This window comes from Eleutherodactylus coqui, chromosome 4, assembly GCF_035609145.1.
Source record: "Eleutherodactylus coqui strain aEleCoq1 chromosome 4, aEleCoq1.hap1, whole genome shotgun sequence".
NCBI classification, from domain to species: Eukaryota; Metazoa; Chordata; class Amphibia; order Anura; family Eleutherodactylidae; genus Eleutherodactylus; species Eleutherodactylus coqui.
Window position 1 is genome coordinate 248271437 of NC_089840.1, and position 24807 is coordinate 248296243.

Here is a 24807-nt window from a genome sequence, read left to right on the forward strand (position 1 = left end):
AGCACTTAGCCAATCAACAAGTGTCCCTGAAGCATGCTCAGTCTTGTTTGGAGCGGCCATCTTGGTGCTGTATTGTGCACCCTAAACATTTCCACACCTCCCGCCCTTCCAGAGGGAGTATTAACCCCTTAGGGGTGAGCCTCTTAAATATCTGTCAACTTTTCGATGTGACCTAGATTTAAAATCTGTGCATGGAGAAATCCATGCAGTATAAACTACAGAGTGGATTTACAATTGGATTCCATTGATCAATATAAATGGGATGTTAAAAGAGCATAGATTCCAACATGGAAATGTATGGAAATCTACGCTGAAAGTATTGAACAAGTGTGAACGGGGACTTGGAGTGTGTCCACATGTTGTATAAATACTGCAAATTTTCCACAATGGAATCGGCTGCACAACATTTACACCTTTTTAGAGTTCAGACAATGTTAATAGAACTTCAAGAAATCTTATCCACATTCCGAGAAAAATCCACAGTGTAAATTGATCTTTGGTATGAATTCTAAATCCACAAAATGTCAATTTATTCTTCAGATTTTGATTACAGATTACATCTCTTCATATGAGTGGGTGAAATCCAGAGCAAATCCACACCAAAATCCACATTGAAATCTGCATGTCACACATATGGATGTTGATATAAATCCATGCCAAAATCGCTGTGGATTTTCCATTGCAGAAATTACTGTACACTTTATGTGAATGTGCCGGTTATATCCAAGCTAGACGCAAAACACCTCGTCCAGATCGGATGTAATATAATGTCCTAAAGGATGGATGTACACACAATATTTCAAAGCAGATAACATAATATATATAATAAAGCCAAATAGTGGGGAAAAGAGTAATCTGACCCTAACCTTCTAATGTAATGAGATCCTACCTAAAAGTGGATCATCCACCCTGATGAAGGCAACCCCATGTCAGAAATCTTGGTCAACCCTGACTCTCCTTACTTGGGAAAAAGGATTATGGCTGCTAAGAATGCACAGCCATATACAAAAAGTTATATGTTACAGAAGCAAACAATAAGCCAGAAGTTTCACTAATACATACACAGCCAATAGTCAAGAGATAGATATAATAAGATCCAGAATACACTTTAAAGGGGTTGTCCCGCGCCGAAACGGGTTTTTTTTTTTTTCAACCCCCCCCCCGTTCGGCGCGAGACAACCCCGATGCAGGGAGGTAAAGAAAGCTCACCGGAGCGCTTACCTTAATCCCCGCGCTCCGGTGACTTCTCTACTCACCGCTGAAGATGGCCTCTTCCTCCGTGGACCGCAGCTCTTCTGTGCGGTCCACTGCCGATTCCAGCCTCCTGATTGGCTGGAATCGGCACGTGACGGGGCGGAGCTACACGGAGCTACACGGAGCCCCATAGAAGACTGCAGAAGACCCGGACTGCGCAAGCGCGGCTAATTTGGCCATCGGAGGCCAAAAATTAGTCGGCTCCATGGAGACGAGGACGCCAGCAACGGAGCAGGTAAGTATAAAACTTTTGATAACTTCTGTATGGCTCATAATTAATGCACAATGTACATTACAAAGTGCATTATTATGGCCATACAGAAGTGTATAGACCCACTTGCTGCCTCGGGACATCTCCTTTAAGCCCAACAGTTTTATATGGACTGTGGAACAGGACATGAACAGCCAACTTGACCAGAATCACCTTCAAACTAGAAGTATAACTGTTATCCTCTGTGATGAGGAGCCAGAATAAATGAGGAGTGACAAGTGTTGATTGGCCTAGCCAACTAATCCATCCTAATACCAGCAGAGAAGTGCTCATGTCAGCATGCTGCCCCAAAATGGCACTGAGCATGCTCGGGAATGTGGATCATGTGGACTGAGGCTGATGCTATGACGTCATTGCGGTCCAAATCTGACCAAGGCGTAACAGTGCCTTTAAGGGTTTGTCCAGAGTTTGAAAAAATATGGCTGGTTTTGTCCAGAAACAGCGACATTCCAGTACAAGCATTGTGTCTGGTGTTGCAATTCAGTTCCATGGAAGTGAAGTGGACTGAGTTGTAATTTCATACATGACCTGTCAACATGAATGGCGCTGTTTTTGAAATAAAGCAGCCGTGTGGTGCAGAGTGTTAAAGCAGTCCTAAGCTCTCACTCATGACCTGAAGGTTGCAGGTTCAATCCCCACATGGTTCAGGTAGCCGGCTCAAGTTTGACTCATCCTTCCGAGGTCGGTAAAATGAGTACCCAGCTTGGTGGGGGGTAAAAAAATAAATTACCTGAAAGTGCTGCGGAATTAGTTGGTGCTATGCAAGTAACTGGACAACCTCTTTAATGGTCTTTATGATCACTTATTATACATCAGGCTATGACCCTAGTCAATTCTTAAATGCGCATACCTGGTGTTCTCCTTCCTTTGTGCTTGCTGAAGTTATTGCATGGTACATACAGTATCTCATTACTACTGCAAGATTGATATGCAGCATTTAAACTCATGCTGGCTGCCTGACTGTAAATGTGATACAGTACCCTTTACAGTACTTTTAGCATATACAAACTATTAGTCTCTCGTGTAGCCATAAACACTATTTATCTTTCACAGGCGCGGAAAAGAGATGAAATTTACACTTGGGATAATTACTACTGTAATTATGAGAAAAACCTTTTCTTTGCTTCTGTGTATATTTTAGTAGAGGGCAACCATAATGGGACCATTAATTGTGGAGATAATAACACCCAGCTAAATTGTAATTTCGGAGCTTGATTAAAACACATAGAAGGAAATATTACTCATTCCAATAAAATAAACAGTAGAGTAGATGAACCAGAATGGGTCATTAGAAGAAATCAATTGTCAAGTGTGGATTTGCTTTCAGAGAGTTCACATTTACGGTACAAAAAAAGCCCGTCCGATCGCTTCGTGCCTAATTACCTGATAAGGATCAGCTCACTTTTGCTCAACAAGAATGAATAACCCATAACTAAGGTGGACATAAATAAACCTCTGTGTTGAAAGCATGACTAAAATGTTACCGGCTGCTAATCCAATTTACGTGAAGTATCTCTAGAAAGAGAAGGAGTCACAAGGCTGAAATTTCCCAGGGGCATCCAATTATAGTGTAAGTCTGAGGATGACATGACAGATACACAAGTCAAGAAGCCAGAACAATCGATCTGAGTGGTTTGTGAATCATTAACAAACGTTGCAGATTTGCATCATTGTAATGTGGTCACCAGTACTCTCCAGGGTTAAAAGTGGTAAGAAGGACCCTAGTAAGGCCAATTTGAAGAGGGTAGATCCTTTTTGAAACAGATATGGTCATTATTTTGGACTCTGTTCCATGTTTATTAAAGTGACCCTCAATTCCCGGGCACAAAGTTTACCGTCAGACCATAGGGGACAGTAATATTATCTATTGCCCTCTGATTGCAGCATTCTGCTGTGAATCTGCTGGTTCCTCGACCTCTATTTCCAAGATGGACACATCACTTCATTGACTAACTCATGCACACTGTGCATTGGTATTCTAAGACACTACTGATTGGCCATCGCTAATCACATGGGCAGCACTGACCAAAAGTAGCATGAAGTGACTCAGACCACTCAGGGGAGTAATATTACCAGCCTTCTTTTATATGAGCCATTCTGCTATGGATCTGCCAGATCCTGGAACACTCTTTGGTCTTCCAAGATGGCCACAGTGCTTCCCTGACCATTGGTAGCCTAAGACTAGTGTTGAACAATTTGAAATAATCAAAGTTGGGAATGACCGACTCAATTTTAAAGCATAATTGTGAATTGAGACTCCTGATTACGAATTCCATTAAAATCAATAGGAATACCAATCCGATTATCTAATTTGGCTAAATCGAACAACAGGGGTGGTGGCGGCAGCAGACCAGTGGTTAGCACTGTTGCCCACAACGACGGGGCCCCAGGCCCAAATTACAATTAAGGTCAGTTTCAAACCTAGAACTTTAGCACTGCAAGACAGCAGTACTAAGCAAACACATCTATCCTTTCTGCTCAAAGTGAAGCGACAATATTTTGGTGACTTTTGCTAAAAATCAAGAAGGGATTATCTGATTTTATCGCCCAGATGATCACAATGAGTAAAACTATTTAAGACCCTACTGATTGGCCAGCACTGCTCACATGGACAGAGCTAACCAATCTGAAAGCAGCATTAAGTGTCTCACACTACAAGACGGGATAAGTAATTTTACCATATGCTGCTGTGGATCCGCTTGTTTGCTCTTTGGTCTTGATTAGAGATGAAAGAGCATACTTGCTAAGGGCAAATACTTGAGCGAGTAGTGCCTTATGCGAGTACCTGCCCGCTCGTCTCTAAAGATTCGGGTGCCGGCGGGGGAGAGCGGTGAGTTGCGGGAGTGAGCAGGGGGGAGAGAGTGAGAGAGAGATCTCCCCCCTGTTCCTCGCCGCTCTTCCCCGCCGCTCCCGCCCCTCCCCCTGTATCTTTTGAGACGAGCGGGTAGGTACTCGCATAAGGCACTACTCACTCGAGTAGTTTACCTTAGCGAGTACGCTTGCTCATCTCAGGTCTTGATAGCTCATAGTAGACAAAAATTAAATTTTTTTTTTAGACATCTTAAATGTGTCAAATTTATCTAAGTGTAATTTGGAATTCACTGTCTTTTTTTCTATTGTCTCAGATCTATCTGTACATTTTTATTTTACTTCATAATAGATGACCAGGGCGGGCATTAGGTTGGATGGAGTCCTGTGCAATACTTTCTGTTGATGACACCCTTCCCCTTTATGATGTGCCATAGATGATGCAAATTAAAAAATAGTGCAGCGTGCATAAAATTATATAATAAAGAGCCCAAATAACATGGCTAAACAGTTACCTAAATAACAATGCCAACTCCATAAACTAGGAATGTAGTTGGATCCACTGTAGCTGCCTTTCCATAGGTTTGGGGACTGATTGTGAGATTGGAGGTGCAAATTTCAGGTATTCGGACTATCAGAGCAAATGGCACCCCCCTCAAAAGTGAAGCACATGTCAAAGTGCCCCCCCCCCCCAATGCCAACTCTGAGCATGACCAAATTTGCCATTGATGCTATTTAAGACTGGTATACTTTCGTAACTTAATGATATATCAGAATTTTACAGTTTTAAACTAAATATAATGTTGACTAGCTCTTACTGTCACAAACAATGTAGTGTTGAAATATCTGTTGATGAAGTGGACCTATTTGAGCCCATTTCATTGCTGGTCTGGTCTCTGCTTTATGCTGAGTTGATTTACTAGAGCATGGACATTACACGATACATGCCCAGGCAATCAAAATTGTAGTCTTACATAACTCCAATTTCAGCACCCTTAAGTGACAAGTAATATAGTAACTTCCTGACTTTCATATTGACTAGTGATGAGTGAACTTCTCAATGTTCAGCCGGTTTGCTGAATTTTGGCAAAAAAATTGGTTCAGTCCAAATTAGTTTGAACCAAACCTGAACTTTACCAATACCCATAAAATTTGTGCACATTACTGTAGCAGAAGAGAAGGAAGAAGGAGGAAAGGAAGAAGAAAAGGAGAGGAAGAATAAGAAGAAGTTGAATAAAGAGAAAAAGGAGAAGAAGGCGAATGAGAAGCAGGAGGCAAATCGGAAGAAGAAGAAAAGGAGGAGGAGAAGGAAAAGGAGGAGAAAGAAAAGGAGGAAGAGGCTAATCGGCCAAAATCCTAGCAAAGTTTGACTATTTCAGTTCATGCAACACTAATGCTGACCTGTCTGATTGTCTGCCTGTTTTCTTCTCCCAACAGCTTGTTGGTTTGTGATTCTTACACAAAATTCTGCTTTGTCATGACCTATTAGAGTGTCAGAAAAGCTAAAGCTGATAATGAATTGATGCTTGCAACAGAGGCCAAAAGCACAAAAAAAGGAATTTAGGGGTAATGTTAAAAGCAAAAGAAAAGCCAAAGATGCTATTGGATGCTTACAAGGTGAAAATGGTTAATTGGTTAACAATGATGTTGAGAAGGCCGAACTTTTAAATTCCAATTTTGTTTCTGTTTTCTCTCAGAAAGTAGATGGAACATCAACTGACCTTCCCTGTGTATTGGGGGAATAAAAGAATGCAGGCTATCTGTAAGCAGAGAGATTGTGAGGAAACACTTAGCTAACTTAAATGAATTCAAGTCTCAAGGTCCAGATGAATTACGTCCTAGGATACTAAAGGAAGCAGCATAGGTAATTGCTGAGCCACTTGCCATAACCTTTGAAAATTCCTGGAGAACAAGAGAAGTCCCAGAAGATTGGAAAAGGGCAGATGTTGTCCCTATCTTCAAAAAAGGGAAGAAGGTGGATCCAGGAAACTACAGGCCTGTGAGCCTGACTTCTATACTGGGAAAGATCTTTGAACAAATTCTTAAACAGCATGTATGCAAATACTTGGCTTAAAATGGAGTAATTAACCAGAGCCAGCATGGGTTTGTCAAAAACAAGTCATGCCAGACTAAACTAATTTTCTTCTATGACAGAATCACCCACTGGGTTGATCAGGGAAATGCGGTGGATATAGTATATCTTGACTTTGGTAAAGCATTAGACAAAGTATCTCATACCATACTTATTGAAAAATGACCAAATATGGGATTGACAAGACAACTGTTAGGTGGATTCACAACTGAGTGATCGTACTCAAAGAGTGGTCATAAATGGCTGCACGTCCAAATGGAAGACTGTATCAAGTGGGGTACCACAAGGCTCTGTCCTAGGCCCAGTGATGTTCAACATTATTATAAATGATCTGGAGGAGGGAATGGATGGAAAACTGACCAAATTTGCCAACGATACAAAGCTAGGAGGGATAGCTAACACTAGGGAAGAGAGGGAGAGAGTATTCAAAAAGATCTAGAAAAGCTTGCACAGTAGGCGGCGACTAACGGAATGGTATTTAAGTAGCAGAAATGCAAAGTCCTACATCTGGACAAGAACAATGAAAAAAAAAACCAACACATACAGAATGGGAAGAATTGGGTTAAGCAGCAGCACATGTAAAAAAGACTTGGGTATACTAATAGATCATAGACTAAACAGGAGTCAACAGTGTGATGCAGCAGCCAAAAAAGCAAACACAATTCTGGGATATATTAAGAGAAGCATAGAGTCTAGATCACATTAGGTCATTATTCCCCTCTACTCTTCCTTAGTCAGACCTCATCTGGAATACCGTGTCCAGTTCTGGGCACCCCGCTTTAAAAAAGACATAGACAAACTGGAGCAAGTTCAGAGAAGAGTTATCAAGATGGTGAGCGGTCTGCAAATCATGTCCTATGAGGAACGGTTAAAGGATCTGGGAATGTTTAGCTTGCAAAAAAGAAGGCTGAGAGGAGACTTAATAGCTGTCTACAAATATCTGAAGGGCTGTCACAGAGCAGAGGGATCAGCCCTATTCTCATTTGTACAAGGAAAGACTAGAAGCAATGGGATGAAACTGAAAGCGAGGAGACAAATTACATATTAGAAAAAACTTTCTGACAGTGAGGGTGATCAATGAGTGGAACAGGTTACCACGGGAGGTGGTGAGTTCTCCTTCAATGGAAGTAATTAAACAAAGGCTGGACAAATATCTGTCTGAGCAGGGAGTTGAAACAGATGACCCTGGAGGTCCCCTTCAACCATTCTATGATTCTATAATTATTTCCAGCTCATGACTATTTTTAAACATTCTGCTGTCTTACATAGGAAAGTTACTGGAGCTTGAGCTAAAATGTAGAATGTAGGCTTAGGGTACAGAACCCAATAAAAACATCAGCCATGCTTTTGTAAGGTTGTGGATCCCAATGTCGCAGCTTGTCGGCCACGACAGCATCATGGCATGGTGGCCGCGGCAGCGTCGTGGCATTGTGGCCACGATGCAGGGTCAGACCGGTTTCCCTTATGCTATGCAGGACAAGGGTTAATGCATGTTGTGCAGAGATTGCTTGTTGCTATCTCTCTGTATGCTGCAGACTATTAGTCATTTCTGGGAGAGGGTTGCGGGTGTGGTTCTCTAGTTGCTCTTCCTATCCCCATGTGTGGAGGGCTTTATATTCATACCCCGCCCTTTCCTCCTTGCTGGTTATTCAATTCACTAGAAAAGAGGTTTGAGTAGGTTGGCGCTTCTTACCTGGGTAATAGCTCCCATTTCAGATAAGTTCTGCTTTATTGTTTCTGTTGCTTTTTGGTTACCCTTATTGTTTTGCATTGCGGTGTCAGTCCATCTCTCTGGGGGTTCCTATAGGGATAGTCAGGGCCCAAAAGAAGACAGCGGGGCGGTCCTTATTAGGACAATCACTCTGCTTGCAGACAGGGACTCCTCACTTCCCTGTTTGGTAAGGGACAGGTTTTCCACCTGCCTGGAGTGGCGCTCAGTGTCCTGCATTGCTTGGTGTATGATACTTGCATTTAATGTGAACGTCACCCTGCTCCCATGCTAGGCGTGGTGCTCTTGTGCCACACGGACGTGCCACCCAAGCCTTTTACCAATGTATCAATACATTTTCTATGTTTTAACCAAAGCTGGGTAAACCTTCCAGTGTGATACGTTTATCACCTGGGAACCAGCCCAGCATTTTCTTTCTTCTCTCCTTCTCTCTACATTCGCGGAACCTCCCCAGGCTGATTGTGGATATAACAGGCGGTGAGCTGATATCACTTCTCCTTTTTTTCTATTTCAATCTGATGTCTGCTATGTTTAAAGACCTCTTATCCTACTAGTTACCAGTTCTGCTGTCCAGTTGCCAAACACCCATAACATTATACAGTACAAGTACTTTTTCCAGTCACACACTTTGGAGTAATCACGGAATAAGCTTTGGGGAAAACCACCTTGAATTTAAGTCCTGGATCAAAAAAGCTCCTGTGACCCAAAGCAAGACCTTTATGACAACGCAAGAGTACATAATAGCACCAAAGCTATTATAATAGCTCTTCATCTCTACAAAGTATACTGTACTGTGAAGAATGGTTGGAGATGTACCATAGGATCAATGCACTGCAGAAGAGCACGCTGTACTATAGGGTCACAGCGGTGCTTTCTGAGAGTTCAATCTAGATGGGTTCAAATGGTCATCTAGTAAAATTTTTAATGACACGGTTTCTGGTATTTCAATGAAATAACCTCGGAGGTCCATCTATTATTTTAATATAAAAGTATACCGCATAGATTTAATGAACATATTCCTAACTTAATACATGATAATTAAATTTAATGGAGCTTCCTCATTTATGACATGATAAGCACCTAACTTGGAATGCAGGCATTAGTTGTTTGCTATTCTTCTATTGAGTTTCATAGTTAAACTAGTGTTTCTGCACAGGCTATAAAGCTTCATTTCATTTTGTTTTATAACTTCCATTCATCGAAATTAACTGATAAAGCCAACAAACAAATAACGCAGAACAGCAATAATGGGTAAGAGAGTATAAAAAAAAACAAGCAGATACTTCATGGGGGTCAGACTGGGCACTTATCCAGGACTCAAAGGCACAGTAAGGCCAAAAAGCATTTTCTTTGCTGTTTTACTGTCTGACTTCAATCTTTTTCCCCATATATGATTTCTGTTCACAAGTTACATCATTAGCTTATAGCCAACTTGGTCCTTCTACTACACTGAACTTAGCTGGCCGAGCTCTGTGTGATGTGATTACGAAAAAATGTAAAGATCGGGGTAGATGTATTATGTCAGTACTTTAGGACAAGAATAGAAGGACATGGTTGATAAGTAGAGATGTGGACTTAAAAAAAAAAAAAGAATTCTCCTCTCCATCGATTTTTTCTAAAACATGAATCATCTTAACATCTCTATGGTGGAGTGAATCCAATGTAAATAATTATGAATCACCGTGAAGCTCGAACCTGGCGAATAAATCCTATCATCTCTATTTTGGTAAGAATTCAAATTATAATAGGGTGAATTGAAGTCATAACACCAGGAGAAACTAGAGTTGTCGAACCCATCGCAAACAAAACTCTATCCACCATTTGACTAACTTTATCCTACCAAAATTAATTGTACAGCTAAACAAGAATCAAATGGTATTTATTTACATATTTTACTTACTGGAGCCTTTTTTGGCCCTAATAACATTGGATATCTTCTGTGGCATACTTTGTGCAAAGGTTTGATACACTTCAGCTGGTATATCCCTCCACTCATCCTGCAAATGTCTAATGAGTTCTCTCAAAGATGCATCAGCTCATCTACAATGGTGGAAGGAGCGTCGTAATTGGACATTTAAGCAATGGAAGAATATTGTATGTTGGCTGTAGTGGCAAGAACCATGAACATGGAGGTTTACCTTGAAATCCTAGACAATAATGTGCTGTCGACAATGTGGCAATACTCTGGGAATGGCAATACTTCCAACAAGACAATGTACATTGTCATAAATCCAACACTGTTTGACATTGGATTGAGGATATGGACATTCCATGATTGGACTAGCTGCACAGAGTCCTGACCTGAACCCTACTGAACATTTTGGGATGAACTGGAACACAGAGTCAGGAAATATGAACAGTATCCATTTTTTTTTTAGGTAATTCGCCAGATGTTTGCAGGATGAATGGAGGGAAATACCAGCTGAAGCGTATCAGACGTTAGCAGAAAGTAAGTATGTCACAGAGAGTATCCAATGTTATTAGGGCCAAAGGAGGCTCTACTATGTAAATAAATACTACTTTTGATTATTGCTCAGGTGTCCAATTACTTTGGATAGGATAGTTTAGCTGCCAGAGAGCTTTTAATGGAGCAAATACATTTACAATCATTATTATGTATCATGTCAGGATTGGCCCTCTAGTGTACAAGAACATCCACAGGTAAGCTCAGGTTCTGACACTATAATGGGCACCAAAGGTTCGACTAAAGCCAATACTATTTTAAGAGCACTTGAAGCTTGCTACTTGCTGCTATGGGCATTTCTTTGGTACCCTGTGGAAATAATGTATGCCCTATCCACAGAATAGGGGATAAGTATCTGATTGCTGAGGGTTGAACCACTAAGACCACTATGAATATGAGAACTTGGCTCCCAACTTTCTCCAACTTTACAGAACAGTGGTCACATGTGCACATTATCACTCCATTTATTTTTACAGGACTGCCAAAAATAGTTGAGTTCAAGCAAATTGGCTATCTACAGCCATACCACTGAAATGAATGGAGTGGTAGTAACCACCCCTCTATCCATTAATAGACACTCAGGACCCCCATTCTTGTGATTGCTGGGGCTTGCAGTGGTTGTAACTCTGCCAATCAGGTAGTTATCCTGTATCGGTGAACGAGATACATTCTTTTTGTGGGGCAACACCTTTAAAGCTATGACCTGAGTGTAAAACTATAATTTAGGACGTAAAAGTACATTTATAGATTAATGGCCCTAAGGCACGGCACACTGGCAATGCACTCAGATATAGAATAATAGGTTCTTAACAGATAGCTCAGGTTTGAATGTGTTGAGTATTGAGATGGCATCCAAAATAAGGATTCGACTTGGAGCACATCATGGACAGCCGATAAACATTAACTTCATTCATCACAGCTTAGGCATGTTACTCTACTAAGTATAGATGCAAACATTGTATTTTGCACCAATCTATGAATCTACATATTGGATTTGGTATAGTACAACATATGGCTATCAATATTAGACTTGGCATTACACATGGTTAAGACTTGGTATGAGATAAAGCTCGGTAAAGAAGATATCCCAATGAATATTAGACTTGGCATTACACATGGTATAGACTTGGTATGAGATAAAGCTCGGTAAAGAAGATATCCCAATGAATATTAGACTTGGCATTACACATGGTTAAGACTTGGTATGAGATAAAGCTCGGTAAAGAAGATATCCCAATGAATATTAGACTTGGCATTACACATGGTATAGACTTGGTATGAGATAAAGCTCGGTAAAGAAGATATCCCAATGAATATTAGACTTGGCATTACACATGGTTAAGACATGGTATGAGATAGAGCTCAGTAAAGAAGATATCCCAATGAATATTAGACTTGGCACGCAATAAGGTTTTTTGACCTAAGACTTGGCATTAGATGTATGTTCTTGAAATTAGTTCTGGCTCCTCATATATAGTTGTTCTGCATTTTATATAAACCACTTAACCATTACATTTCTCATGTCAAATGTATCACTGAATATTACACTTGGCATCACTCTGCATATTAGTTGAGACAATGGTCTCCTTATAAAGATGAATGGATCCGTAGTGTAACTGGTTGGTTGCTCACAAGAAGAACTTAAAAGGGATTTCTCACTTTTTACTATTAATGACCTATTCTCAGATGATTCTCCGGCTCGCTATCAGCATAGCAGACCAGACGTGGTCATAGGTGGTCAGGACTGGAAATGTAATAGACAGCTTCAATCCCATTGAAGCTGCCTATTACACTTCGGGCCCTGACCACCGGGGCTGGACATCCACATCGATGATGAGGGTTGGAAGTGTAATAGATGGCTTCACTCCCATTGATTTCAACATGAGTGAAATCAGCTATCACACTTCTATCCCTGACCACCAATTATGACGACTGGTCCACTGCACTGATAGCGGGCTGGACGATAAACTGATCAGTGAGGATCATGAATTGTGGATAAGTGGAAAACCCCGGGAAAGTTGTTTGACAATTGAAAGTTTTCTACAAGGAGTATTTTAAAGTGTTTGTTTACCTTTTCCTTTCTGCTTACCTGTATGATTTGTTGGTGTAACACTTACTTTGTGGTCATTTCCTGTGCTACATGTTTTCTGTGTTAAAGGGGTTGTCCCGCGCCGAAACGGGTTTTTTTTTTTTTAACCCCCCCCCCCCCCCCCCCCCGTTCGGCGCGAGACAACCCCGATGCAGGGGATAAAAAAACAAACCGCTCAGCGCTTACCTGAATCCCGGCGGTCCGGCGTCTTCATACTTACCTGCTGAAGATGGCCGCCGGGGTCTGCTCCCTCCGTGGACCGCAGCTCTTCTGTGCCGTCCATTGCCGATTCCAGCCTCCTGATTGGCTGGAATCGGCACGTGACGGGGCGGAGCTACACGGAGCCAGCATTCTGCACGAGCGGCTCCATTGAAGAGAGCAGAAGACCCGGACTGCGCAAGCGCAGCTAATTTGGCCATCGGAGGGCGAAAATTAGTCGGCTCCATGGGAACGAGGACGCTAGCAACAGAGCAGGTAAGTAAAAAACTTTTTATAACTTCTGTATGGCTCATAATTAATGCACAATGTACATTACAAAGTGCATTATTATGGCCATACAGAAGTGTATAGACCCACTTGCTGCCGCGGGACAACCCCTTTAACTGTATACTGATTAGATTGGTTTTATAGCCTGTATTGTTCTATTAAAATTCCTTAAAGGGGTTATCCAAATGGCGCCAGACCCCTGCTCCGACCCCTGTGTAACGGCGGGCAATCATAATTGGAGGTGCAGCTCTCATTGAGATCAGCGGGAGCTACGCCTGCAATTACAAGTGCTGACCCCTACACAGTGGTCGGAGCAGTGCTTCCGCTCTGACCCCAGTGTATCCCGGCAGGTGCTTCCTGCATAACCCCTTTAATAAAATATTTGAAACTCAAATTTTTTGTAAATTGTAAATACATAGAATTACTGATTCATAGTTATAGCCTGCATTATAGTCCAAAGCTACATTTCTAATTCTGCTAGAAATAATGCTTGCTAAATATTTGCACAGAACTTAACTTTCTCTAGTAATTTGCGTCTAGGAATCTTTTCCCTTACACCATTTACAGTGCAGTAATCTTATGTTAGAAAGTCTAATGGTTCAGTCACACGAGTGACAATCCACACGTATTTCCTTGTGGGAAAAAAATGCACCACGTGCGGGCGAAGATCCGCATGACCACGTCCATTGCCACCCATAAGTTCTTTCTTTGGCAGGTGCGGATGTTCGTCCATGTGGAAATACGCATGGATCTCTGCTCGTGTGACTGAGCCCTAAGGGCATATTTATATTGGGTCTGCGAGACATTGCATTTTCACATGCCGTGGATCCACATACAGATTAGTCCCATTGATTATCCATGTCACATAAACTACAGGGTGGATGTCCCATGGGATGTGAATTTACTGTGGATTTGATGCAGAATCTGCATGGGATCTATGCAAATATGTTGCAAATTCCACTGTATGAACATGGCCTGAAGGGCTAACCCCACTGCTGTATCTTGCCTCTGTTTTACCTATAGAATACAGAATTGTGTCCCAGCCTGACTGTGTCCCAGCCATACCGTCCTATGATGCTCAGTGTTTGGGTCAAGAGACCAGGAGGCACTTCCGTATTCCATAAGTAAAACACAGGCAACATACAGCAGCATGATTAGCCCCTGAGGATTCATGTATACCGGCTCATGTAATTTGGCACCATATTACTGAGGCATTCCATCATTGCCTCTAGGAGAAAATATCTATGTACAGCAACATCATACAATGTCACAATGAGCGCTGTACTACATAAAAGTAATATTCCATAGAGACTCTGTGTACATGACTCTGCATTGTGTATGAGGCCTGACTCAGCTAAGGAGTTGGAAGTCTGTGCATCAACATCCTCGTTGACTTTTTCCAACACTGACCAGCAGAACTATGAATGCAACTCTGAAGTAAAACATATAATGTATTTCAGGATCATTATAACATAAGTCATGCAGTGTACTTATTAAGATATTTAACGTTTTATGTATATTCCTTCTAAATCTAAACTGTAAAATGGTCCTCATAGGAGAACATTAGGACTTCACCTTTAATTTTTCCTATATTTTTTGTTTTTTATTTAAAGGGGATTTTCGGGACTACACTATGGATGACCTATCTTCAGGATAGGTCATCAACAGTTAACCAGTGGAGTCCACCACCCAGGATCCCTGCCCATCAGCTGAATGAAGAGGCCGTGGCCCTTGGGTGAGCGCCGCGCAGGGGCGTAACTATAGAGGATGCAGGGGATGCGGTTGCATCCGGGCCCAAGGAGTCTCGAGGGGCCCATAAGGCCTTTCTTCTCCATATAGGGAGCTCAGTACTATGAATAAAGCATTATAGTTGGGGGCCCTGTTACAAGTTTTGCATCGGGGCCCAGGAGCTTCAAGTTACGCCTCTGGCGCCGCGGCTTCTTCTCAGGCCTGTAATGTCACGTTCATTGGTCACATGGCCCCAGAGCATCTCAGTCCCATTCAAGTGAATGGGGTTGAGCTGTAAGACAAGGCACAGTTGTTATACAATGTATGGCGCTGTACCTGGTATGGACTGAAGTGACAGTGATGTTCAGCTGAATGCCGCTCTCACTTCAATCAGCTGGTTGGTGGGGATTTTGAGCACTGGGTCCCCCCAATCAACTACTATCCTGAGGACAGGTCATTAGTAGTGCAATCTTGGAAAATCCCTTTAAGGTTTACTTAGCAAGCATTATCAGTAACCGGTCGCTCGTGTCTCTTTGGAGGCACAGAGCACTTTCTTTCTTTCTTTTTTTTTTTGTCCTATTACCTTTTTCTGTTAGATTTTTTGATGTTCAATTGTAATTTTTTTTTCTCAGTAAATTAAAGAAAATTGTTCTGGAACTTAGAAATGGATGATCTATCCTTAGGATAGCTCATCAAAATCAGATCAGTGGGGATCCAACTCCCACCACCCCAGCTTTTTGAAGAGGCTGTGGCGCTTTGGCAAGTGCTGTGGCCTGTTAATTGTATATAAGGCGCAGGGCCGTACATTTCGTAGCAGGCGGTAAGCTCAATCCCACTCACTTGAAAAGGACTGAGTTACATAAAGGCCATACGATGAATTAATGTAACATCACAGGCTAAGGAAGAGGCCGCAGGGCTCACTGCAGCACTATGGCCTCTTCTAACAACTAACTGCAAGGGTGTTGGTCAGACTCCCAATAATACAAAATTGATTGCCTATACTAAGGATAGGTCATCAATATTCCAGTCCAGGAAAATATGTGATTAATGTCATTGTGTAATTAGTATCTGGTATCTGACAGAAGTGGGAGCTTTTTAAAGATAAATTTCATTGATCAATAATAATTAGTCATTTAATATAATTTGGCTATATGGTTGGCTTTGTCACAAACTATGAATCTCAGGTCAACAATCTTGCAGCTATTTACAGAAATACCGCCGGATCTAGAGACATACTATAGAGCAGGATGACCGGGATAGAGGGATATATCGTTTAATGGGAAATGATTGCGTATTGCTTGCATTTTATTCATTTTAATCACTGCTCATTCTGGACCCAGAGGTCCAGCGGGCGGTCCTATCAGTGATTGACAGCTCCTTCTGTATGCACAGTCATTCAGAGATAGCTGTCAGTCACCCGGAAGACTGCCCACTGGATCCATAAGCTCAGAATGAGATTTAAAGCAATCCTCTGATTTCAGGACAAACTTATGTCCCGTAGGGGGGTATGTTACCTATAGTAATTCTTCTCTGCATCTCCTGTGATCTGTCACCCAAGATGGCTGCAGCAATTTGCTAACTACCTAAGGCACACTATGCAACGCTCTTTGATTGGCCAATGCCGATCACACAAGAAGCTCTGACCAATCAGAGAGCAGACATAGTGCATTAGTAGTCTAAAACTACCAATGAACTGGGAGGAGGGGGGGGGGATTTGATAGTTTGAAAATTGAGTTGGCCAACTTGGGTGGCTTAAAAAAGGACTCAGAACCAGTGGATTGGAGGGATGGCAGAAAAGAACAACTGCAGGTAATATACCCCACCCCCCTCCAATCCAAGGATAGTATTTTGTAGAAAAAAATCTTTTTTTTTTTTAACATCTATGTCCCCCGTGATGTTAGCTAAGACTTCTGGGGTCATTCACATTGTGTTTTTTTTTTAATTTCACACTTTTCCACTGTAACTGGGGCATCCATAGGTCACGTGATCGCTGGTTCAAATAGTGGAAGCGCTGGTGTAACTATAGGGGATGCAGGGAATGCAGTTGCACCCAGGCCCAGGTGCCTTAGAGGGCCCATAAGGCCTCTCTTCTCCATATAGGAAGCCCAGTACTATGAATAAAACATTATGGTTGGGGGCCCTGTTACAGGTTTGGCATTGGGGCCTAGGAGCTTTATGCTACGCCTCTGCATTAAGGGCTTAAGAGAAGTTGGGGAGGCCCCAAGATAAACTTTTGAACCCAGGCCTGTGAGCCTTTAGCTACACTCCTGACAGAAGTGACACTTTCTCTATTCACTACATAATGCTGATTGAGCACTATTTGTATGTAGCCTGCAAGAGAGAAGGCAGAAGTAGTTAAAAACCACTTCTCCTCTGGTTCCTTGGCTGTCACTGACACCTGAGGACGTCACCTGCTCCTGCTACATTACTATTGTCCAGCATTAAAGCCTAGGACCAAGTGGCGTAAATTTATAGTGCTTGGTTCTTAACGGCTTAAGATTGTCCATGGTGACTCTTGGGCCGCCTTCACATTGGCTGTTTCCACCAAGAGAAACTGCAGTGACCAAAAACTGAACAATAGTGCGGATTTTTAGCAGATCTGTTGTGGATTTTAACGCTTGTATATCAAGGCTTGAAATCCGTATCATAAATAGGCATGCTGTGGATTCAGAATCCGCAGTGTTTTTCAAAAACTCCACAGATTTTTGATGAAATTTTCCGCACCATGTCAAGAACTTTTTGGAAACATGACTTATGTTTTTAATGCAGTGGAATTTCTGCAGCAAACTCCGCTGTGTACTGTTCATTTACTCTACATACGAAGCCGGCCATATTGTCAGCAATGCCGATTCTGCGCATAAAACCCTATACGCAATGCATTTAAAATATCAGTTTGCCCGATGTGACGCTACGCCAAAGATTAAAACGGAAGATAATTCTATGACATAATGAACCGCATGTAAGACTCCCTACAGCCACATCCAAATGCTACAACACATTCTGCTTCATCAGTATCCTGCTTAGTAGTCTCAGTATGTCATCATATTCACAGACAGACAGGCTCCACTGAGCCAGCTGAAAACTATGTAAATTAGCCATGTGTGCAATCCAACCGGACACCATAATATCCTGAACTCTATGGAAAAAAATTGCAGACCGCAAGCCACGTAAATGACGGTCAACACCGATGTCAACCTATTAGATCTTCTTACTCAAGGGAAACGAATATTGGGGTTGCATATGACCATAAGCCTAGAAGCAAAAGGCTATCATTCCAAGTCTACTACAGCAGCTGGTAAGCCATGACTTCAATGCAACTAACATTACATGGGGCATGAATGCTGCAAGAGTGCATCATACTAAGTCCAACGTACATCTTTTTTCATGGACGACCATCTAGTAAAGCGAGAATCAATTTGGTTTCTCATAAAGTAGACAGCAATAATCACATGGATATAGTCCCAAGCTTCGGTCACAGCCCCCTGTGATGATTGGCTGACGTCTGTGCTCTATGTGACTGCAGCAGCTTGGAATTCTCTGCACACGTCTTCACAATCTCACTGTCGTCTGTGCTTGTCCTTTCCAAATGCATAAAAAAGCGACATTAACTTAATCTAAACAGCCGATGCACAACAAGCCTCTAACACATTGCATTACTGCATTATTGCTAATTACTAGGCTCCATCCAAGAAAACCACAACCGCTCTTATTAAAATTCCTATCGGCATCATAAACGGAACGCTAAAATAATAAGAGGATCGTGGCGGCTCGGATTTGCTTATTATTAAGTTAAATGTTTTCCTAATAACCCCCGGTGGGATAACTTTTCTATGGAGAGCTAGTAAAAGACTGCAATGAACCCCATCCACACAGTCAGCTCTGAGCAAATGTTTCCATTAGACAAGATAAATGTATTTTTCAAGGCACTTATGGCTATCGAGTCTATGCAGATCCGTTGAGCAAGAACATCTTATCTTCCGAGTGGACTTAAATTCTATCCTTCTACCATTTATTAAATGATTCAACATTGCGGTATCCCTGCAACTAATTAGTATGATCAACACAGTGCAAGACAGGAACAAAGCAGACAACCATCTCGGGTGCAGTCCTGCAATGTAGAACTGCCAGATGTTAATCAATCAATCCTCAACTCTAGCTCTTGTTGGAAAGGCCAGCTGTAAATCCATTCACATCACAAAAGCCATGCAAAGTAGTAATTCACGTCTAGACCTTCCAGTGCACCAGGGGAGCCCAAGTCGCCCCGGTCAAGCTTGATCATTCACCACCTCTTAACTTTTAGGCAGGGAATCAAATGCAAATTGAAAAAGAACGATTTCCTTGCGGTTCACTGAACAATTATTGGATTATTTGGCTGTTTTTCTGTTCCGCCTGTCACTGCTTAAAGTACTCACCATTAGCACGGCAAAGTTACCGAAGTGAGTGCACTGAATGGTGGTTATATTGGCAGTCGAGGTAATTATGTGGCAACCTTCTCCGCACCAGCCCCCATGTCCATCAAGAAGGTCAAAATCCCAAAAGGCAGCAATAGGGTTGATACCACTTGTAAAGTGTCTCAGGGCTATGGTCAATGGATGACTGAGGTTTCCAAAATCGTACCCATCTGCAAGGAAATCACAAAACAATAGATGGATTGGAAGTGGAAAGGGATCACCGACCATTCTTAAACATTTTAGACGTTACTATAAGGATCCTAACCTGAAGTGGCTGCAACATCTCTACAAGGCTGAAAAGTTTTATACCAATTAATTGCACTTTTAATTGTCACGCCGTCAACTTTGTGCTCACCTCCGGTTATCCTAAACCAACTCTACGTCTTATGTAACCATTCGGAATCCCATCCTAGTCCATTGATGTTGAACAGAACCCTTTTGCTCTGTCTGCAGCATAATCCAGCAAGAGGCTGACTCTTCTCCTACACCTAGTCGAACTGCATGAATGGGCATTAATATGCAAGAAGCAAAGGTACTACCATTCATATGTACTGCAATAACTTTCCTCATTAATGCAGTGTAATATTCCATTAGGCTCCTAAGCTTCCTGTCCATGGTGCTGAAAGCAAATTCTAAATTCATCTTCCAGTCTCTAAACTTGCCCAGATTGTAGGAACGACTCGTTCACCATCTGTAAAATTCACACATCAGGCAACAGTATAAAAAAATGGAAAAAATGAGCAGCAACTTACCTATTTTAGAAAGGACAGCTGGTGTAGCAACCGTCCGACGTTTTCCCTGATCTGCAAGATAGGATGTGTTCCCAGCGATCGGAAAGAGTTTTCCATTCCGAAAGACAATAAGCTGTAGCTTGCAACTGGAGTTATCAACAGATTGCAATGAAGGAGACTGTGCAAAGGCAGACTGTGGCAAATGAATGGAAGCGATGGCTACAGTGTTCTGTACATCAGAGAGAGAGAGAGAGAGAGAGGGAGCAGGAGGGAGAAAAAAAAAAGAAAAAATTGAAAATGCAAGTCACAACAGGGCTGCTTTCATTAGATTTTAAACTACAGCACTAAGAATATGTGATCGCTTCCTATTTTTTTCCTGCAGAATGGAAGCAACCATACAAGCGGGAGCTGTAACCATGGAAATAAGACTGGTAGAGTGCATATTAACAGGGAAAGCATTTCCATTGCATGTGTAAGTCTGTATGGTCAAGCTCCCTGCTGCAGAGGTGAGAATGGTTCTTACCATGCCTGCTAGAGGGTCCATCAACACTGCAGATCTGATTTAAAGAGACAACCTCTACCAGGTTTTCTCCTTCACTTAATACAGAATCAGACAACTTATATTAAAGCCCTTGCTACCAAAGCAAAGCTTTAAAGGGAATGCAGGAATCATTTTGGAAACGGGATAATGCGGTGTGAAGACAGACTCATGATATGCAACATTGCTCCAACACCGTTCATGCATTACGCTCCTCCAGATAGAATGATTTAATAACAAGATCTTGCCCCGAGACAGTGACAAAGTGCAAGCGGCTCCAAGCAAGAAACACTTAGACACAGCTTGATCCTTGGATACTTTGTATCTGCCGGATTGAAGCTGGAAGGGAAGAGCTTCCAGGGATGAAGTTGTAAACTTCCTGGCTGCTAAGGAGTTAATCCCTTGTTATTCCCCCATAGAAGAAGCCAACGTCACCAGAGGTAGACCTTTAAAAAACAATTCAAAGCCCAGAAACACAAAGACGCTCATGAATAAGGGAATTAGTGAAAAACATAGGGAAAAGCACATTAGAACCTCCCCGTTCTGAGCACTCCACTCATTTTTATTATCCACTGTGTTCTGCTATTATGTATAATTACCAAGTTTACAGATTCCATTTCAAGGAGATTTCCCTTAGGTGCCGGAGTAGACATTTACATGCATACATGATTATATTATGCCGCGGTTTTTCTTGTATTTTTTTGTTTTTACGCCTTCTGCATTCCCTTTCTCCGGCTTATTGTGTCTACAGTCAGTTTTATGGGTCTGCTAAATAATATCAGGTACTTGTTACAGTTATGGGTAAATGTAGATCATCAAAGCGCAGGCGTCTATTACGGCTTCATTGCTGCATCTGACACGTTGTTATAGGCAGCTTTTAGCAATTTGGCAACCGTTGATATTTTTGTTGCTTTTTCTTTTTTTCGAATCGTGTGACTTTCAGCATATTTTTAATGCAACGCTAGTAGAAAAATGATACACCGCTTGTCGCGCCGCACTAGAGGGGTGTCAGGGTGGCATCGCAATGGGAGTCATGGCCCATAGGATGACCCTTGTCATTTGGCACCGAGCATTTCTTTGCTGTAACTACAAAAGTTCCCTTAGGCCAGATTCACGCGAGCGAATATGCAGTGAATAGAACCCATTGATTTCAAAGGGTTAGTTCACATCTATTCGGGTATTTGGTGTGCGCATTTTGATAGCGCAAAAAATACGTAGCATGTTCTATTTTCCTGCGCATTTGCGCAAGGAAAGAGAATATTTTGGACAAATGAGACGAATTGGCCATTTTGATTTTTGCGCTCACAAATGGGCGCAATTTGCACACGCAAAGAGAATAGTAAAAAACACAGCTGTGTGTGCAAATATGCTGCACCAAGGAAAACAAGCGATCGGCAGAAGTCCTCAGAATAACTGCTAATGCTTAAATAGGGACAGCCATCTTCTTTTCCCAGCGTTGTATGCTGAGAAACTCCCTCCTTTTTTCGTGCTTCCATAGAAGTATGTGGGAGCTTCCTGCATATTTCGGCAAAAGATAGGACAAGACTAGAGATGAGTGAACGTACTCGTTTAGGGCAATTACTCAAGTGAGCATCGCTTTTTTCGAGTAACTGCCTACTCGGGTAAAAAGATTCGGGGGGCGCCGGGGGGCAGCGTGGTGGAGCAGGGTGTAGCAGTGGGGAACAGAGGGGAGCTCTCTCTCTCCCCCCCTCCCCTCTGCAACCCCCTCCCCCCCGCTCACCCCCGGCGCCCCCCAAATCTTTTCGCTCGATTAGGCAGTTACTCGGAAAAAGTGATGCTTGATCGAGTAATTGCCCTAAACGAGTACGTTCGCTCATCTCTAGACAAGACCTATCCATTTAGGCGGCATATAAAATGGACAACAGAAAAGGGCACCGATGTGTTATTTTTCCCGTCATGATTTTTTTATATGGCCAAAAATGGTTCATCTGAATGAATGAATTGGAATCCAATGCTTCACATGGTCGCAATTTTTGGGTGATTTTTTTTAAGCAAAATACCTCCGTAAATACGGTTGTGTGAATAAGGCTTAAGTGTTGTCAGTCAGGATTCCCTCAGTGTTTAAGTTCCCTTCTTCTCTATCCCGCTACAATATCTTCTGTGGACTGATTGGCCTATAGGGAGGTGTTTCCCCTAGCCTGCCTATTAGCCATAATTGAAGTCACTTTATTCTGGGCCCGCCTCTACACGGGTGCTGGTTATTTTCCTGCCTGAGGTGTCTGGTGTAGCAGTGGTCATCTGCATCCAAGTACAAGTGGTGATACTTTTACTGTGGAGCTTATTAACTTTTTCCTAGCTCTGTATAAATTTCCCTAACACCGCCTAGGTTTGAGATACAGGGATGTCCCTAATAGGACAATCGCCCCACATTTAGGAAGAGTCTACCACACCAAACTTGACTAGGGATGGTGTTCACACTTATTGTTTTCTAACCCCTTTTGGGTTCTCCATATTTGCCCCTTATTGATAAGAGTAGCGTCTTGGTGAGATGTATCCTCAACGTGTGCTGTTTCTACGCGCTGCGCAACAAACAGAACCTGAGAACGAGAACTGATCTCCACCACTGATCTTAGGGCATGAAGCCGCACATCTTCTGTTATCTATGAGCGAACCAGCAGTAGAGGAGGTTAAATATGCATGGTCAACAGGCAAATAATTTCAAAGATGCAGAAGATCTGGTTAGAGCCAAGCCCTAAAAACTTTAGGAGCCTTGGTCTACTTGATCGCACCTTCGATGCATGCCCCCTGTCATTCGGTGCAGAGCACCAAGGAGTGCCTCTGTCCTGTCACTGCAGAAGTTCCCTTTGAAGTCCTCTGTCAAGAGTCCCTCTGCATTTACTGTTCCTCTTTTGCTACAATATCTCCTGTGGCGTATGGACAGATTGGTCAACAGGAAGGTGTTCCACTAATCGGCCATAATGGAAATGTATGCACTCTGGGCCCACCTCTACATGGAAGTTCCTGTTACTTTCCTGCTTGAGGGGTCTGGTGTGCCAGTGGTCATCTGTAGTTGAGTACCAATGGTAATACTTTTACTTTGAGGTTTATTTAACTTTGCCAGGCTATGAGATATAGTTTTTATCTGCTATATATCCTTCCCTATTCTTATCTAGGGATACACTAGATCACTTAGGTTCGAGACGTGGGGCTGTCCTTATCAGGATGATCAGCCTGCTTTTAGTCATGCTGCAGTGGCTTAGGTAGTGCTTCCTACTTGGGTATTTTTATTTATCTATTACACCATTTATGTTCCCTATGTTTGTTGTTTAAATATATGTATATTGTCCTTCACTGACAAGAGTAACTTTTAGGTAAGATGTATCCTTGACATCCATATGGGCCGCTATTTTCTACGCCCCGTCCAAACATAATACCCACTGTTTGTCTAACATTAGAATTTATGCAGATGACCTTTCTGATTTTGTTTAGCCAACAAATGAATGTTGATTGAGCCATACAACCTGTTAGGCCCAATGTCCCATAGGGAAGGACTGGCATCTGCAACTGAATTTAAGCATGCAGATTTGATTTGCAGACCGTTTGGTGCGGAAAACAAATAGCAGCATGCTCCATTTCAGTGTGAATTCCGTGTGGATGGGCTCAATAGAAGTCAATAGGTGCGGACGATCGGCAATGCATCTGCAAATACAATTGCGGATGCACTGTGGATTTGAAGGTTAAAATCAATTAGGGAGGTGGGGAAAAGGCTGGGAGGTTTTTTTCAGCACGGATGATCCGCAGTCCATCCACACGAACTTCTGCAAATGGTTTCCACAGGTCTCCCGCTGTGGAAATCCGCATGCGGAATCTGATCCGCCCGTGGACATGAGGCCTTAATCTCTTCAGGAATTGCATGGTGGAGGATTGAGGGTCGATCTCGCTCCATACAATGCAGCTGCCAGCTGTTTCTTACAGCCGAAACCTACCAGCAACAGCTCCGGTCAGCACTCCCACTGATTGCAGCTATTAATCCTTTAAATGCTGCCATCAATTCTGATTCTGAACGGCCACCCCACGATGAGACCACAGGGTGTTATTCAGTTGTTATGACAGCCGGGGTATTTTTGAAAGCCATAGGGCTGTCATTGCAGATTGCCAATCAAGTCATGCCAGTGGGGTGGCATGATAGATTGCCTGTCAGATAT

General features: G+C 42.4%; 1 protein-coding gene across 2 annotated transcripts in view; it reads right to left on the minus strand.

The window, feature by feature from the left end:
• Window positions 1-24807, minus strand: part of ADGRA1 (adhesion G protein-coupled receptor A1) — a 738392-nt gene that overhangs the window by 291028 nt on the left and 422557 nt on the right. For both annotated transcript variants that reach the window (XM_066601012.1, XM_066601013.1), the window contains 2 exons: window positions 20125-20332; window positions 19334-19542 (listed from right to left, as the gene is read on the minus strand). In XM_066601012.1, coding sequence (XP_066457109.1) covers window positions 19334-19542; window positions 20125-20332 — 417 coding nt within the window. The remainder of the gene's footprint in view (window positions 1-19333; window positions 19543-20124; window positions 20333-24807) is intronic.